This window comes from Saccostrea echinata, unplaced genomic scaffold (genome assembly GCF_033153115.1).
Source record: "Saccostrea echinata isolate AGI-Se365-2 ecotype Australia unplaced genomic scaffold, CSIRO_AGI_Sech_v1 ptg000045l, whole genome shotgun sequence".
In the NCBI taxonomy this organism is placed as follows: domain Eukaryota; kingdom Metazoa; phylum Mollusca; class Bivalvia; order Ostreida; family Ostreidae; genus Saccostrea; species Saccostrea echinata.
Window position 1 is genome coordinate 6706659 of NW_026889794.1, and position 19490 is coordinate 6726148.

Here is a 19490-nt window from a genome sequence, read left to right on the forward strand (position 1 = left end):
ACCCTAGCACCAGAACCCCTGACCCTGGGGCAAGAATTTCACAATTCTGGTAGAGTCACTCTTGCTTATCATAACTATGTATTTAATTTGTTTAAATAATACCCAGGAGCAGAAAAGAATATTTCCAAAGAAATAATGCACTTTCATATATGATCTATATAGCCTCGCCCTAGCACCAGAACCCCTGACCCTGGGGCTATGAATTTCACAATTTTGGTAGAGTCACTCTTGCTTATCATAACTATGTATTTAATTTGTTTAAATAATACCCAGGAGTAGAGAAGAAGATTTTCAAAGAAATAATGCACTTTCACTATATGATCTATATAGCTCCACCCTAGCACCAGAACCCCTGACCCTGGGGCAAGAATTTCACAATTCTGGTAGAGTCACTCTTGCTTATCATAACTATGTATTTAATTTGTTTAAATAATACCCAGGAGCAGAAAAGAATATTTCCAAAGAAATAATGCACTTTTATATATGATCTATATAGCTTCGCCCTAGCACCAGAACCCCTGACCCTGGGGCTATGAATTTCACAATTTTGGTAGAGTCACTCTTGCTTATCATAACTATGTATTTAATTTGTTTAAATAATACCCAGGGGCAGAGAAGAAGATTTTCAAAGAAATAATTCACCTTCACTATAGGATCTATATAGCCCCACCCTAACACCAGAACCCCTGATCCCTGGGCCATGAATTTCACAATTTTGGAAGAGGCATCCTTGCTTATCATAACTATGTATTTAATTTGTTTCAATAATACCCAGGAGTAGAAAAGAAGATTTTCAAAGAAATAATGCACTTTCACTATATGATCTATCTAGCCCCACCCTAGCACCAGAACCCCTGACCCTGGGGCCATGAATTTCACAATTTTGGTAGAGGGCTCAATGCTTATTACAATCATGCCAACAGTTTGACTGCTTGATGTCCAGGAGTAAAGAAGAAGATTTTTAAAGATAGCACTAATTTTGATGGTTTTAGCCCCACCCCTCAGGCCCCAGGGGGGCAGGGACCATGAAATTCACAATTTTTGTACCCTTTCACCCATTGATGCTATATGCCAAAATTGGTTCAGTGGTTCAAGAGAAGAAGCTGAAAATGTTCAAAAGTTTACGACCGACGGACGACTGACGACGACGGACGAAAACAGATAGCAATAGGTCGCCTGAGTGACTCAGGTGACCTAAAAATTAAATTATTAGAATTAATGACTGCTTCAAATGGACTATCACAGACACACATAAAAATGACTATCAAATGAAATGAGTTAGATTTTATACATTCATATCATTCACAACCAGAAATTATGAGAAAATACAATAAGACACATTCTTTTAAGACACTGCATAAAAACTGTGAACTACCAGCATTTCTGGATTTCATGCTGTTTGACAGTATTTTATTGTCATTTGTATCTTAATAGACTTCTTATAACAATAAGCATAAATAATCACTGTAACTGCCAAGTCTTCTTTTCATATCACTAGATTGTCTGAACATTTGCTTCCATATATCAAGGACTTCCTCTTTCATTTATTTTGACAATTGTTGTTGCATCAAATTTCTGTTTTTTTCTTTCATATTGTTAAATAACTTATACATGCAGTTTAAAATACCCATATCTTAATCTCTGATAGGCCACTTCTATTTCACTCTAACCCATGTTAAGACACTTTTTTATTACTCTACAGAACTACTTTAAGCATTGCTGAGACACCCTAACTGCTTAAAAGAAGTACCCCTAACTGTAACCAGATGACACTCTTAGAACTCTAAAAGAACATCATAAGCTCAGGACTTCCCTTACCAAACCTTCCCATAACACATCCTTCCCTCTCTAAAAAGTACTCGAAACCTTTCCAAAACTATGTTTTGCTTTTCCAAGATACTCCCTGTTACTATAAAGAAGTATCCTCAACTATCTTCCCTCTTAAAAGAAATACCTGGCTTGAGCTTTGAAAGGTCTCTCTCTTACAAATCTAAAGAAGTACTCAAAACTTTGCCCAGATACAATGTGTTCAGGGAATAACATGAAGTCATATTCCATTAATACTTATTGAAGGGATGCTTGCCTGCCCTTGCCCTTGGTTTCTAATCACTGAAAAGCAGTACCTTCTCTTTTTGTTAGACACTCTGTAGTAGTTACCATTCTTTTAGATTCAATGATGTTAAAGACTTTGTAACTATACAATGAAACCTGAATATGTTCCTTCCAAACTATTTAATAGGAAGTACTGTACAATCTGACATCATATTGGCATGTTGCATACTACCTTGCATGAACTTCATCTCAACTTCTGATTTGCATATTAGGCCCCTCCTTCTCAATTGAAAACTCTTCAACAGTTTATTGTTAGAGCTACAGCATGATGATCACCCAGCCACTAGTCAAACAATCTCATCTCTTCCAGTTAATTCATAACAGAATCTTTCCTTGCATCCTAACAATTGATCAAGTCATTTGCATATTAAGCCCCTCCCCTACCGACAGATCTTCTTCTACCACAGAGCCAGACAAGTGTTCCATAGCAATCATTCCCTCCTCCTCCTCTACACCTTCATCATTTTCCTCCTCCTCTGACATCACTCCATCACCTGATTCAATGACCTGTCCCTCCTCAATGATGTGACCATGGGAGATGACCTCAACCTGACCTTCATCTAGTGACCCTGATTCTATGACCTGAGTGTCGGGAATACTGAGTGACCCATCCCTCAGGCCTGCCTGAAGATGCTCCTCTGATAAAGTGATTGCTTCTGAAATTAAAGAAACGACACTGTGTCAAAACATTCCGCACAAAAATTGCAAAAGAAATATGCATTATGCATGAAAGTTTAACTGCACTTATGTGTTGCACTCAGGTAAATTTCTGAGAAAAGTTTACTTCAAAAAGGAAAAAATAAATATATTAAACCAGCAAAAAAATTCAACTATCAAATGAAGATTCAAAATATATTTATCATTTGACACATCATAATGCCTGTCTCCTCCAATACAAAGTCAACAGGATCTGTTAAGTCTATGGTAACAACTTAATTGATTGGTGCTACAATTTAATGTGTTAAAAATGTTTTTATGACAAATTTAAGAAATGTCTATCATAAAACTTATCAAAATGATCAACAGGTAAATTAACCTGAAACATTTTCTGTAAATTGGTGAAATGTTTAGGGTATTGTTGCCACGGTAATTATGAGGAGTTAATGCACCATGATAGTGTATAGTCTAATTGCCATGGTAATGATTTTACCACTAGAGTTTTTTTTAATTTCTATTCATTGATGTCCCTGATTTCATGGGAATCTTAAATCAGTCATCAGAGGGTATGAGAAACATCAACCCCAGATCTTCTCTACCCGAAATCGGTCACAATCAATGGTGAAAAAAAAAACCTTCGTTGAATACATCACAAACTAAAAACACATTCCTTGTGATCACAACAGTAAAAACAACTTGTCATAATTGTATTTCTTGAATGAGAGTGTCTAATTGATGTTAACAATACCCTCAAAATTCTTCATAGAATGCTTAGTCAGCAGAAAAAATGCCAAAACAAAAAAACTTTGAATAAACCAAAAAAAAAATAAAAAAAAAAAAGAAAAAAGAAGAAAGAATAAAGATAACAGCAGAAGAATTCCTCTGTTTTCACCCCTCATCACTCTTATTCTTCAGTATAAGCTCTTTATGCCTTGCTTGTTTGTCAAAAACAATCGTGCAATTTGACGCCAAAGAAAAAGTGAGAAAAAAAAATCCTTTATAACAATCCAATTTTCCTCCTTCCACTTAATTGTTCATGGTCATTAGGGCAGTGATGAAACACATGAAGGATCTAGATGTGATCTGTGTCATTTGATCCAGTATTGAGGATGAGTGCTGGGCCTTGACTGTCATCCCTATATAGGATCGGGTTACCAAGGTATAGAATCTGTGCAGGAAGGTGAGAGAAATGGTTTCAGGCATGCATTACCAAGTCATTCACTAAAGAGCATGATTCCTTAATGTTACTCATAGCCTGAATTCCTCATGGTATATTGAACTCCACTTAATTTGGTTATTCAAGTGCAAGTCCCCATTGTGAAGGTTAAGAAAGTTGAGAGTTTCAAAATAGATCAATTATGAAAAAGAAAGAATGCCCATAATTCCCTACATACATATTTTGCTGGACCTTTTGAAATCGTAATCCAGTTTAAGTCAATTTTTATTATCATATGAAAGTAAGTGTATATATATATATATATATATATATATATATATATATATATATATATATATATATATAAATATATATTCCTAATACCATTAGACACTGGCAAAAGGGAAACAACTAATTTTGCAAAACAAACCTTTTTTTATCTGGAAGAAAAAAATTGTACTGTTTGTCCAAACAAGTGTCTAGGTAGAGACCATGGTTTACAGTAATGCTTGGCCACCACCCTGTTCCCAGCATTGTAGTGGGTGTTCAGAATGGAATTTATCAGCGGCCTGTTTACATACTTGGCTTATTATGCGACAATTTCATCCCCTCCATTCATGTCTTCCTACACAAACTTCTCACTTGAAAGATCAGGATTTCATCTAAATGGTTTCTTGAAGGCTGAGCCCTGGACTGACTCCTAAATACTGATGCATCAGAATGTACCATTATAACTTATTACTTTTCTTATACCAAAGTTAAATATCTTACTGCTTTCCTTCCCATGTGGACAAAGCCAAATTTATACACACATATCTTTTTTACTGCACTGCCTGATTTATGAAATGCCCATGGGCCTCATCCCTCACCTGAGCACACTGGCCAGAAAAAAAAGCAGAAATCAGTTCAGTATTGAAAAGTGATTGCAAATACATCCCCCCTTTATCCTAGGGTCATGATTTGAACAAATTTGAATCTAGACTACCTGAGAATGCTTCTGTATAAGTATGACCAATCATGGCTTTGCTGTTTTAGAGAAGATTTTTAAATGGTTTTTCCTATGTGTACCTATGTAAAACTTTGATCGCACATTGTGGCCCCTCCCTACCCCCAGGGGCCATGATTTGAACAAACTTGAATCTACACTACCTGGGGATGCTTCCTTATACATAGGACCAATCATGGTTTTGCTGTTCTTTACATGATTTTTGAAAATTTTTCCTATACATTCCTATGTAAAACTTTGTGCACCCACTGTGACCCCACCCTAGCCCTGGGGGTCATTATTTGAACAAACTTGAATATACACTACCTAAGAATTCTTCCATATAAATATGACCAATCATGGCTTTGCTGTTCTTGAAAAGATTTAAAAAGATTTTTCCTATGTTTTCCTATAAAACTTTGACTGCCCATTGTTACCCTATCCTAGCCCAGGGGTCATGATTTTTATAAACTTGAATCTACACTATGTCAGGAAGCTTTTACATATTTAAAGTTTCATCTTTCCTGACCCAGTGGTTCTTTAGAAGATTTTTAAATGACCCAACCCAATTTTTACTTTTTTTTAATTATCTCCCCTTGGAAGAGGGTGTGGCCTTTCATTTGAACAATTTTGAATACCCTTTACCCAAGAATACTCTATGCAAAGTTTGGTTGAAATTGGCACTGTGGTTCTGCAGAAGAAGCTGAAGTTGTAAATTTTAAGACAAGAACAGATAACAGACAAATCTTGACCCAAGGATGATTTGTGCCATTTTTGGTTAAAATTGGCACCGTGATTCTTGAGATGAAGTTGAAAATGTGAAAAGTTTACTGAGGGATGGACGCCATACAACAGATAATCAGAGAAGATTCGTTAATGCTTCTGATGAGGAAGTTATTAAACTTTTTACTGCAACCTTTGACCTCAAGACAAACAACAGCTGTCACAAAAGCAATATGGTTGCAAATTTCTTCCAAACTGAAAGCTTTTTGGTGCTTTAACAAAATTGTGATATTTTTACCAAAGATATATGAAAATAAATAAATAATAAATGGGTTTAACAAAACAGTTGTAAATTCCAAAAAATAGCTCATTGTGATCTCCTTTTGGGTTGACACATCTTTGGCCCAAGATGCATCAAGTCTCTAGGTTTTATAACCCTGTACCACTTAGCTTGGTGTTCAAAATATGTAGGCTAAAATATTTCAAAAGTAATAGACCAAAATTTCAAAAATTAGGTCACTGTGACCTCCATTTACATTAATACAGCAAGAGGTCCAAATCTGCATCAACTGACAAGGTCTGATGTTCTTTGGCCTCTTAGTATCCAAGTCATTCATTTTAAAAAATTTGAAAATGAACAGCCAGAAAATCAATCAAGTAGATCAAGATGACCAACTTTTTGGTTGACACCTGAAGACCCCAAGGTGCATCAACTCTCTAGGTTTGTTGACTCTACATCTCATATTGTTTATGTTAAAATATTTCAAAATGAGTAGCAATAATTCAGATAGTAGGAAACTGTGATATGTTTTTTAGGTCAACATATTATGGGTGTCTTAGTATCAAAGATATTTAGGAAAGAAGACTGGAAAAGAAGAGCAGTAACATTCATTAAGTAGGTCACTGTGACCTTCCTTTTAGTTGACAAACCACCCAAGATGCATTAAATAGCAAGTTTTGATGATTGTAAGCTTTGCAGTATCCAAGATATGTATAAAAAATGAATTGAATAACTGTAGAATTCCATAAGTAGATGTAGGTCACCATAACATACTTTTGGGTTGTCACACCCTAAAGCCCAAAGATGTGTCAACTGAAAAAAAGATGATCCTAGTTTTCATAGTGGGAAAAATATTTTAAAAGTTTAACAAGTACATGTATCATTTCAGGTCAATTTTGATGTGACCTTGAGACTACAGCCTTTGCCCTAAAGTGATTTTTTGAAGAGAAAAAATTAATCTCATCCCTATCTGCAAGTTTGGTGAAAATCTGCCCTGGTCAGTGAGTTGCTCTTGAAAAGAAGATATTTTAGTAACCACTATCATTTTTTTTTTAACAAATTTCTTAAATTATCTCCACTTTTTCTTTTATCTTTTTCTTTAAAATAAATGGAAGCTCTTGGCCCAAATACTTCATTTATTTACAAATTTGATAAATGTATTGGCCTAGGGGCTCTTAAGATATACAGTAGCCCAATAATGTTCCAAAAACTGTATATATGTATCCTGCACACAGTACAAATGGCCATAACATTAGCTTTCAGCTCAGGTGAGCTAAAAATCAGCTCAATACCTACAATCATACCTATTAAAGGACTTATCGCATGATCTTTCAAAAATCGTAATTTTATGAAAAATATTATCTATAACCTTAATTATTAAAATACTGAATACAATAAACGTTGTTGAAAGCATATTTTAAGAGATATTGAGAGTTGAAATTCAAATACGGCAATATGCATATTTCAGTCAGATTTCGGCGAAATACTGCTCTGATGTCATAGGTGACAATTCGGTGATAGAGAGATGAGAATATGCACACTATTTACAGAGTTATCAACAACAAATGCAGCTTAATTACGAAAAATGCTGAAAAATTAATTCCTTATATGCTTTTCAATTACTATAGAACATTAATTAGTTCTAAGGTATAAGGCTTTTAAGATATTTTGGTTTTTATTCAAAACATTTAGAACCTGTAGCTCTAACTACCGCAATATGTTTCTTGATCTGGAAATTACTTTTCAAGATCGCCATCCTTTAAAAAAAACATATGAAGACTTGCATAAATTAATGTTATATACAAAACGAAGAATAACAAAGTTATATAATGTTTAATTTGTGAATCAAATAAGTCAATACATGTGATAAGATGACAAATCAAATTGCATTGTTATGGCGAGTTTCTCCGTCTTCGCTGCGTCTCCCTCACTATCGTCACTGCTATTTTTACAAAGTTAACAGATTTTTCAGAATTTTTCTTGCTGACAATTCTAACATATAAGGTTAAATATTCAATTTATATCGATAAAATAAGTGATTTGGTCGTCCACAACGCAGAAAATTCAGGTTGTATCGCGTATATTTTAGTAAGATTAATGAAGAGCTGATCAGCCATTGTCGCCTTTGACGTCACAGGGTCACGTGATCGCTATCTAATTAACTTAGATTTTTAATTCAGGGGTTTCCATTTGAGTCAATAATTGGTTAGTTACCCCGATTTATCCACAGTAAAAACACAGAATTTATAAATTGTGGTCATAAGGAACGTAATACGCTTTTAATTTCAAATAATTTAGAAATATGCGATAAGTCCTTTAAAGTCTGGTACACTAAGTATCTGAAAATAATTTTGTCAAAGTGATGATTTCACTTGAACAGAGGTCAATTACTCAGTACTTGCAATACCCAAAAATTAAATCTGTAAGACAACAATCCAGGTATGTGTAATTGAAACTAAAAAATAAAATAAATTTCTACATTCAAAGCAAAATATGTCCAGAAAACTCTGAAATTCATATCATAACCAACAACTCTGTTGAATGCAGAAAAAAACTGACCTGTAAGTCATCAATGATGAGGTAAAAGCGAATTATTTTCTCAGTATTTACAAATACAACAAAAATCTATGGATTTGTAAAATAATGCACCAAAATTATTATATACAAGCACAGCAGCAAAAAATTTCAAAAAATGTTGAGAATTTTAAAATTTTCAGTCCAAGGGGAATAACTCTTATAAAAGTAAGAGCAACTGTCATGAAACTCAATTACACACCAAAACTCCACAAGCCATTGAAAAATAAATGACAGACCAACAGTGCCAGAATGATGAACAGGAACTTACTACAATAGATGGTCTCATGACATAATGCTTAAAAATAAATTGAACAAAGAAACTACTTTCTTACACTTTAGAGACTTTATGTACAAATAATTTTCATTTTTCTGATCTCCCAGGGCCATTTTAGAGCTTGATACATTCAATTTATATTATATCCAATTTAAAAAAAATTACTGTACACAAATTTCTTTCGCAAAAGCAAAGCCGATAATGATGAATTTTTATGAATGGTGAATGATTCAATTCAGTGATGCAATGCTCTTCATTTGTTTGCACATCTTAATGAATGACATCACAAGATACGTTACACCTAACAAGATTGGTATACTCAAGGTGTATATAATGGTATGCAACACACCTAAGTGCATACAGTTATGTAATGCAAACACAGACGTAATTATAATGAAAGGTGCATAAAAATGCAATATGGTTTGTGTCAAAGAATTTTAACAAATTATACACCTTAATCTTGGCTTGGAATGCAAATTATCTACAAGGTACAGAAAATAAGCCTTAAAATTACACATTAGGATTTTCCGACTTACTGAAAAAGTTCACATGTAACCAAAATACAGAAATATCAGAGACAGACAAATTTCAGAGTATATGACTATACTGATGGATAATAAATTAGTATGCAGTGTTTGTTGACTTAATACTTTGATGATTTTTATCAGGTAAGAGTAAAATACCTGTAAATCATTGTATATAACACACCTGAGGTGATGTCTTACATGTATACGTGTGGCCTTAACACATACCTTAATGATGAGTCACATGTAAAGAATATATAATAATAGGTACATTTGATCTGGGAACCCCTATAGGGGCGTTTATTTTTTTATTTTCTTTAATTTTATTAGAGACAAGGAAGGATATGGGTATTCCAAAAGTTTGTCTAGGATCCCTCCACACTGTGTTTTAATAACATCGATTTTCCACCCACATGCATACCTTTTGCACTATGTGCATTTACATAATGTTGCTTGGTAGAATTTCTAAAAATTCTGCATTGACCGTTTCCATAGACCATATCTGAAAATCTTGACAGACTTCACACTGCTTAGCTAATCAAAATCTAGTCGATTCCTCACAAGGTCTAGGTTAAAGGTTTAAAGGAATTTTACTTCTAAATTGATGGTTATATTCTCTTTGAAGCTGTTCATTTGAAAATATATTTATTCAACAATTACTTTAATCACAAAAAATGTAAACAACTTTATATTCAAAATGATACATATAATATATGTCTAAATAGAGCCCAGTATACCTTTTCAACTCTATCCCTGAAGGATATTTGTCACATGAATTTTTCACATCAGGAATATATATTACATACAAGTTATGCTACCCTTTCCACATCTTTATTATGAAACACTTATGCATGAGCGCTTGTACATGAAGCTGTTATGATTCGATGATATTCTGACAATTTTCAAAGTAGCTAGCCCAGAATGGCTGAAGCAGAATTGTTAAAACCTGAAACTAGCTAAATGCTTATTGGGATCGATGCAACTTAAGCTTGAGTATTTTACTATAAAAATATCCATAACTTCACAGTGTCAGCAAGACATTATTTGTTACTAAAGAAAAATTCATTTTTTCCATATGCAAATATTGAATAGGAAAGAAAACAACCTGTTTTTCTAGATTTCAGAAAACCACAATTACGAGTGCATTATCTGAAATATTTCAGTTCATATTATTCAAAAAGCAAATTGCAAAAAAATATTACAGAAAAGAGAAAATAGAGCCTATTGAACTGAAACATCTTCTAGAGCAAGTGCCCCCCCCCCCCCTTTTTATCCATGACCTATGGCCTTCATAATGGTTAACCTTGGCACAGAATTATGACATACCTATGTCATGGCAATTTAAATGTCCAAGAAAAAGTTATAGCCCAGAGATTTTTTATATCAAAAATATCTCATGACCTTGACCTTCTAGACATACATGTACCTTTTTTGTAAGGGCCATGAATTAAAAACATAGAAAGATTAAAATTCAATCAGATTTATGGCTTGAACATTTTTTATGACTTAACACTGGAGAATCTTTGAAAATTTTAACATATCACAGGCTACATGGGACCTTACAGACATGGCCTTGATAATGAGGACAGACCATGAGGTCATGGGACACATCAAACTGCAGTCTGAACTTACACCAAAAAGGGGGCAAAATTAATTAGCCCAAACTCCATTTGTAATAGACAGACAAACAGCATTTGTGGTAAAAACAAGGTTTTTGTTATGGGACATTAAAATAAAATGACTTTATATCTCAGTTATACTGCTAATATGAAAAACTAGTCTGAAGCTTAGGACTTTGAATGGACTAAGACTGTACAATGAGAACTGAAAAAAATTCAATGTTAAAATTGAGGTTAATAAATTCATTCATACTTTTATACATGCATAAGCAATAATTAAAGGCTTATATCGGACTATAAAATTCTGTCTGGGTAAGCCACAAAAAAACATTATTAAAATTAGTAGAGGGAACAAATGAATTCAAGTTTTATTTCCATTTACAAAATATTAATTCTAATTACGTGTCTGTAGGTCACAAGGATGCTATTTCCTCACAGATGCTTTTAATGAAAACCATCAGGTGCTATTTAATTAATAATGCTTCTCATTTCACTGCATAGCAATCCTGTTTAATTTTAATGTCAAAATTTAAATGTATGCTTAGTTAAATAAATCTATAAATAAATTGAATCATTCTATGGGAAAAAGGAGGAAATTAAACTATCAAAATAAAATTCTTTTTTTATCAATATAAAAAAAAATAAATAAAAAGGAGCTTCAATGAATAAAATGATTTATGATAATGTAAAATCTATAAGTAAATCTAGCAGTAGGGAAAGGTGGAACATTGTTATTGCATCTCTTTCACCCCCCTCCCCCCCCCCCCCACTCTTTAATTTTAGTGCAAGGGGAAAATATAATTAGACAAAATTATTTCAGCTTTCTTGAATTCTGACTTTCAAAGATAATTAAAACATTACAATCTGATAGTGCAAAAGTACACTCTATTTCAAACAGAAATTAAAACAAAATAAAAATTTCTGATTATTTTAAATTACCACAAAATTAAAAAATGTAAAATTCATGATATATTTTTTTTTTCAAAAAGAAGTTCTGAATGAAAACTGAATATTATTTGGCTATAAGAACCATAAATAATTGGCCTACGACAACATATGATATTATGATGAGCAGAGAAACAAATGATATTAATTTATATAAGTTCTAGCTATTAAAACATTTCGTAAGAGATAGAATTGTGTGTTCAGCATAATTGTCAACACAAACCGCAAAGTTCAGAGGGCGGAGCTCTTATTTGCATGGAATGTGAATGTCTCACAGGTAAAGATTTCTCTGTTCATCCAGTGGCAGTATGTTAAATGAGCTGATTAATTAACTTCAATTAATGCTTTCTCTTATCAGAAATCTGATTTCCATTCAAATTGAACATCTGCAGTAAAGAAACATGAAAATATTCTCATCATGCAGTTTCCAAAAATTTACTTTTCAGCTTTATTGAATTCCATCTTATTTCAGTCTATCATAATTAAAAATTAAGCTAATGCAAATAGACTAAAATGTTTTCATTTAAAAATACAAACAAACAACAACTCCAAAATACAAGAACTCTGAAGCAAACTGCTTTGTATGTTTTTTCCCTCTTAAAATATCTGGTTGATATGCGAGAGAACAAAGAACATTCCAGTGTCAACTTCTATCATGTCTTCTCCCCTGTACGGGCCTCCCAGGAGTTACCTGAGCGATCTGATTTGTTCGTTAATACCAGTAAGGTATTTCATTCATAAGTTACCCAGTCAAGTGAATGAGAAAATTCAACCAACCAATGCAGGCCGGGACAGAGAAATTTATACTGTAGTCCGTGAAAGATGCACCTCAATGCAAAACAACTATTATCTGAAGAAAATTCATTCAATTAAAAGATTACACAGTAATTTGAGTCATTAAAAAGCTAAAAAAAGAAATGCTATTAAAGTTCCATCCTTGAAAAGGGATCGATTCTAAAATTTAACTAATCTAGTGTATATAAGTCAGTAAAAAAACACATTTTCTTTCTATGAAGAGGTTTGATTTTTTGCCTCACACATACAGACATTAAAACCTTTAGCTACTGTGACAGAATTGTTTTGTGTCAAATTTGGATGAATTGGTTCTGCAAATGTCTCAATCAGAAGTGGTCATAAAATGCAAAACTGTGAACAATTTTGAGAGATACAAACTATAATCAGATAAACTCATTTCTGCTCTTACCAAGGTGTCCCATCTAGGAAAATTTACTCTGTACTTCTTTTGCAATATATTTTGGTGAAATTAACCATACCTCCCATCAAAAGCAGTTTTCCAAGTTTCTGTATATATAGCCAAGAGAATAGAATAAAATAGAGTTGATAAAAAATATGAGGGAATCTTCAACCTTGCATAGTTTCACACAAGCTAGAAGGATATATTTATCCTCCCCATACACCATACAGGATGTGGTTTAAGATAAAATATTTAATTTGGTTCAGTTTTCTGTAAACTTAAGCACTACCATAGAGGATCAAGGTGACATATTGACCAAGTTTTTTTTTATTCATACCATGTTCATTGTTACAACATTTTTGGAAAATTTGAGACCTGGGTGAAGATAAGAGATTTCGGAGAACTTGACGATGCATATTTTGCATCTGCAGGGTAAAAACATCTATCTCTGGATATAACTGGTAATGAGATTTTACATAATTTTTTTTTTAGCTTGTTTATTGTGAAATTATTGACATGAATTACCAAAGCAGGGTGAAGAGATTTGATGATGAAAAAGGGTTGGAAATTGGTAGCATCTCAATTAGGAGAATGCATCTCTTCAGGATCATTGCACAAAATGCATTACACCAAAGCCTCAACCTCCTGGGGACCCCCCCCCCCCCCCAGCCCCACTCTACACACCTGAGTGGTATATTGACATGCTTCTGTATTAACATTTAATAAAATAGAGCAAAACAGCCTGTCCTAAGCTAAAATCAATTGTTTTACTTATATATAAAGAATCAACTTAAAACTGGATTTTAAGTAATTACAAATCAAAGAAAATGCCTGTCCAATATTTTAACCTGCATTACATTTACACCCTTTTTAAAAAAATGAAAAACAAAAATCTTGCAAAAATGTAATGCAATACCATTTTAAGCTGTAAACTTCAAGGTTGTTTAAAAAGAATTGCCTGCAGAACTGGATTTTCCAACCCCTCCCACTCTGTCAGTTGTGGTGTTTCTGTCACATGACAATTTTAAGTCAATATTTTGTAGGCCTCCTCACACCTTACTTCTCATTCCATTGTCTTTGATCTCTTCATTAAGCATGCGACACATGTCTCTTTATGATGGTGACCAATCCCCTATGATAATATCTATTATATGTTTGCATAATTTAATCAGGCAGTTTTCTCTTTATAAATTCACTGAATACTTGATAATGTTTGTGCTATGTATTATGATAGAAATACTGGTATATATGGATCAAGACCTCATAATAACCACATTGTCCACATCACTTTGATTTTGCACAATCAGCAATTTCAAGGAAGCTTAAGTGATTCAAAGTCTGAAGTATAGAATTCCAATTATATGCCTTGATCTGTTGCTTGTGTACAGATAGGCCAAGTGACAACCTCTGGAATTGCACTGGACATACCACTTTACTCTATTGTTACCATGTGACAAATGCACCAAGCGTCCCATGAATCAGACTAAGATCTCAATCGACATCACTGGAGCGTTTTGATCACTAGAGATGTGAAATGATCAGTGACGATACCCACTGATTGTCTTTCTCTGTAATCATCTTACTGACCTGTTGAAAACTAAACCTTTATCTTATACAAGCATACTGAACCAGAAAACACTCAGGTGTGTGCACGAGACTTCGTTAAAACATTAGATAAAAAAACTTGCATATTGCAACTATTAATCATATCAGATTCATCACTGTTTTTTGGTGTTTTTTGGAGTTCCTTTCAGTGATCTCACTACATATTTGAAACTTTTGTGAAAATTTGTACCAAGCCCATCAATATTGGTAATTTTAATGCAGTTAGGTAGAAAGCCATTGTGTAACATTATGATGTTTATCTACCAACATTGAAAACAATATCAAAGAACACCTTATAACAAAAAAATCTTTTACTGGCCACAAAAGAATTAAACGGTATGCAGCTACTACATATCTTGCTCAAAATCAATCAATTGAAAAAACAAAAGACAAATCTTTCATTACTATTAACAATGCTCTATAATGGAATTCAAAGACTGCAGCCATCGGGATTTTTTGTCCATACAACTTAATTCTTTCATGTACGTATCTTCCAGTTTGGTGTAAACTTCAATACTTGTTTGTAGGGTTTGTATTTTAAGATTTTGGATAAAAGATGTTGCAGATTGTTTGTTTTGGTCATTTTCACAGAAAACTTTTATGTTGAAACATGACTGATAAATCATAATTATGGTTAATAAACTGATCATTTTTAAAAATCAAATGATCAACAGCAAAGTTCAAATGAGGACTTATTTTAAGGAGTCCATTCTAGAAGCCCTTTGCACTCTTTGCAAACAAACATGCAAAAGGTATCTTCTTAGGTCAAACCCTTACATAAGGTTCAAACCTATGAACTTCCACTTAGCAGATTATTTTGACATATGTATTATCACATCCATGGAATATCTATCAGATAAATATGCTAAAGGGCATAAAAGAAATATGTATAAAAAGTAATAACTATTAAAGGGTTACCCTAGGTGTACTCTAAGTTTGGAAAAAAAAGGTATAATGTATCTTTACATTCCTACAAATGTTAATTACAATTTTAGTGCTCCTTTGCATGCATTTTTACAACAGGTTGAGCTGCAATAATTTTTATAGGCCTCACTTTTTCTGGAGTTAATCCTCTAATGGAGAGGTGCTGAGTTGGTATTAGAAAGCTTCAGTATTAAGACCCCCCTCATACCTGTCAGCCAGTCCCCTCCCCTAACTCCCCTCCACATCAACCAGGACTGAATTTATCGACCAAACTACCTCTGATCGGGGACAATTTGCTAACTCTTAACTTCCTGCCTTTTGAAAACTAAACAGATTAACATTCTTGTCTCCTGGATTTCTTCAATGATATGGAAGGTCTTCAGTAGTCAGTGGCTCCAACAATAGGGGATTGCAAGCATACAAAAATGGAAATGTAGGGCACCATGACACAATTAACAAGTCCCCACCCACTTAGTGCACTGACTGCTGAACTCATTTTTTCTTCATTGCACTTAATTGGTTGGTTGAGAGAATCTGCAACATCAGACATTTTTTTCGAATGATTCACTGACAAAGTCAACAGTAAATTTTATACACACATGGTACACTTCTTATTAATATATTTTACTATTATATGTGTCAAAACATAGTCAAAAGTGCTATAAATTTTGATCTTAATTATCAAAAGTTTTCAATTATCTTCAACATCATCCCCCATTTTTCAAACAAAATTTGCTGACCAACACAATGTGCCTAGTACCACTACATGGAAAACAGATTTGCATCTCATCAGAATCAATTGTCAAAAGCTTTCACTGCCTGTCCTTTACCCTTAACTATGCTTACACAGGAGTTAACTGATCTTCAAGTACATACTGGTGATCAAATTAAAGTCATTTGTATAAATCTAATATCACCTCTGTATTATAGACCCATCAAACAGCAGGCATGGGACTAACATAACTTCAAAGGGAGGTAACACCTATGGGATAGGTAATACATGTGAAATCTTAGCTACCTGCTGATGTGTGTGGTTAGTGTTTCCCTTATTTATTCCCAACTCTCTGTTGGGTGATGTGTATTCATTAGGGGTACATGACCCCTTGCCTAACAAAGTACAGAGGTCTCATCATAATGGTGTGGAAGCATTTAGTGGATGATACCTTGTAACTTAACCCTCTCCTATTCCTGAATCCTCTTGTGGGTTCATTCAACAAAGAATTCCTCATTACTTCAAAGGGATTGTAGCATCAATGGAACAATGGAAGTGTCACTATTAGTTTACAGAAACATTACTCTGATCAGTCCGTAAAAAAGTAAAAGAGTCTCCGAGTTCTTAAAAACCTTAAAGGTTTAATTTTGGTTTATCGGAATGTAACCATGTTGTGAGTTTTTTTTCTGAGGTGTGAAAAATAAATAAAACTCTAAATGAAAATAAATAAACAAATTACACAAATAAAGATTCAATAAAAAGATAAAGCCTAGAAGCAAATGATTAGAATTAAACTGAATGGGCAAAGGATGGTCCAAGGCTGATCAATTCCCCATTGATACATTAAACATCAATAGTACGCAGTGCTATATGGTAACTGTTACCTAATCTCAGTCAATTACAGTTTCTTTAACTGAAAGAGGATGGGTCTGTTCAAAACTGACAGAAATAACAAGTAAGCAAATGTTAATCCCACCTACAGAATTTTTTTCTATCAAAAGAAGAAAAAATGTTGAATGTTATACAACATTACTGAGGCCACTGCTGGAAACATGTAGATACCTTTTTCTTTAGATTTAGCATATAATATATAGTTAAACATATAGCGAGACAGATCACAGTCATACTTTAAATGGTGTAAGTCTATAATTAAGAGGTGAATGAAATGTCAAAAAGAATACCAGCATCTAAGCTATAAAATATTGTTTTTGGTTCATTTATAGGAGAACACAGTAGTGCCTGAGATTAATACAGCAGTATATATGGCCAGAGGCCAGTAGAGTGGTACACCACCAGAGGTGAGTACAGTGGTACTCCACCAAAGGTGAGTACAGTGGTACGCCACCATAAATGATTACAGTGTAATATCACCATAGGTGATTACAGTGGTATACCACCATAGGTGAGAACAGTGGTATACCACCAGAGGTGTAGTACAGTTACATACCACCACAGGTGAGTACTGTGGTATATACCACCAGAGGTAAGTACAGTGGTATACCACCAGAGGTGTAGTACAGTTACATACTACCAGAGGTGAGTGCTGTGGTACACCACTAGAGGTAATAACAGCATTATCCCACCTATGATTAAACTGGTATACCACCAGAGGTGAGAACTGTGGTATATTACCATAGGTGAGTACAGCAGTATACCACCAGAGGTAAGTACAACAGTATCCCACCAGAGGTGATTACAGTGGTTTACCATCAGAGGTGAGTACAGTTGCACATCATCAGAGGTAGTGCAGTGGTGTATTGCCAGATGTGATGACAGTGGTATACCACCAGAGGTGAGTACATGGTATATTACTGGTGATAAATACAGTGGTATACAATAAGAGGTGAGAACAGTTGTACATCACCAAAGATGAGTGCAGTGGTATATTACCATAGGTTAGTACTATGGTCTACCACCCAAGGTGAGTACAGGGGTATACCATCAGAGGTTTGTACAGTGGTATATCACCAGAGGTAAGTACAACAGTATCCCACCAGAGGTGATTACAGTGGTTTACCATCAGAGGTGAGTACAGTTGCACATCATCAGAGGTAGTGCAGTGGTGTATTGCCAGATGTGATGACAGTGGTATACCACCAGAGGTGAGTACATGGTATATTACTGGTGATAAATACAGTGGTATACAATAAGAGGTGAGAACAGTTGTACATCACCAAAGATGAGTGCAGTGGTATATTACCATAGGTTAGTACTATGGTCTACCACCCAAGGTGAGTACAGGGGTATACCATCAGAGGTTTGTACAGTGGTATATCACCAGATGTGTGTACAGCAGTATACCACCAGAGGTGATTACAGTGGTAAACCATAAGAGGTGAGTATGGTATTATACCACCAGGTAAGTGGTTTACAGCTGGTCAAAGATTTATACGGTCAATTTTACAAAAGAGTATAACGTATAAGAATAGTAAAATATCAGTCTTTCTTTGTGTTTTTTAAAATAATTTTGAAACTATTCAAATATATATGAAGATAACAAATAATATAATGTATACATTCTTTAAATATTAATTTTTGCTGTGAACTTGTGTGGAAAGGACAACTTGTGGTCAAGCATAGCTAACTTTTTGATATGTTGCAATAAAACATCATAGGTTTTAGGTTTCTTATTGACTGTCCAGGAAAGTTAGTTCAAGTAGAAAAAAAAATTATACAAAAAAATCCATTTGATAGACATTCAAATGAAGTTTAAGACCATCAAATTGAATACTTGGTGTTGAGAACAGGGTGTTAAGGTGGCCGCCATAAAACATTCTTGAAATATGATAGGCTTGAACTAAAGCTGGCTGGTCAACCGTTCTCTGGTATTTATGGACAAAGTGTGTACTTATCAGAGCAAATCTCCAGCAATAATGGACAGCTTTGTCACCCTAGGAAAATCAAGACCTTTTTTGTCACATTTTATATAAGTCTTGAAAGCCATAAATACCTGAGAAAATTAATTTCTTTTCTCCCGTTACACAGTGCGAATCTTGATGGTCATTCTCTGTAACGGATTTAAGACGATAAGTACCAAGTCTGTTTTCTTATCCCCTAAAGGACTAAATTTCAAGGGAATATAAATTTTATGCTAACAATGTAGAAAGTGAAATTGAAATGAAAAAAAGGATAGAAAAATATCTTGGCAACAACTTGCAAGACTTACAGTCTGTGTAATATAACCGTTTTTTTTTTTTTGTTT

The 19490-nt window shown here is 33.9% G+C and overlaps 1 protein-coding gene across 2 annotated transcripts in view; it reads right to left on the reverse strand.

Annotated features, from left to right (window-relative positions):
- Positions 1-251: 251 nt before the first annotated feature.
- Positions 252-19490, reverse strand: part of LOC133201845 (uncharacterized) — a 69022-nt gene continuing 49783 nt past the window's right edge. For both annotated transcript variants that reach the window (XM_061337647.1, XM_061337646.1), the window contains exon 18: positions 252-2768. In XM_061337647.1, the coding sequence (XP_061193631.1) occupies positions 2464-2768 (305 nt within the window). In that variant the 3' untranslated portion in view covers positions 252-2463. The remainder of the gene's footprint in view (positions 2769-19490) is intronic.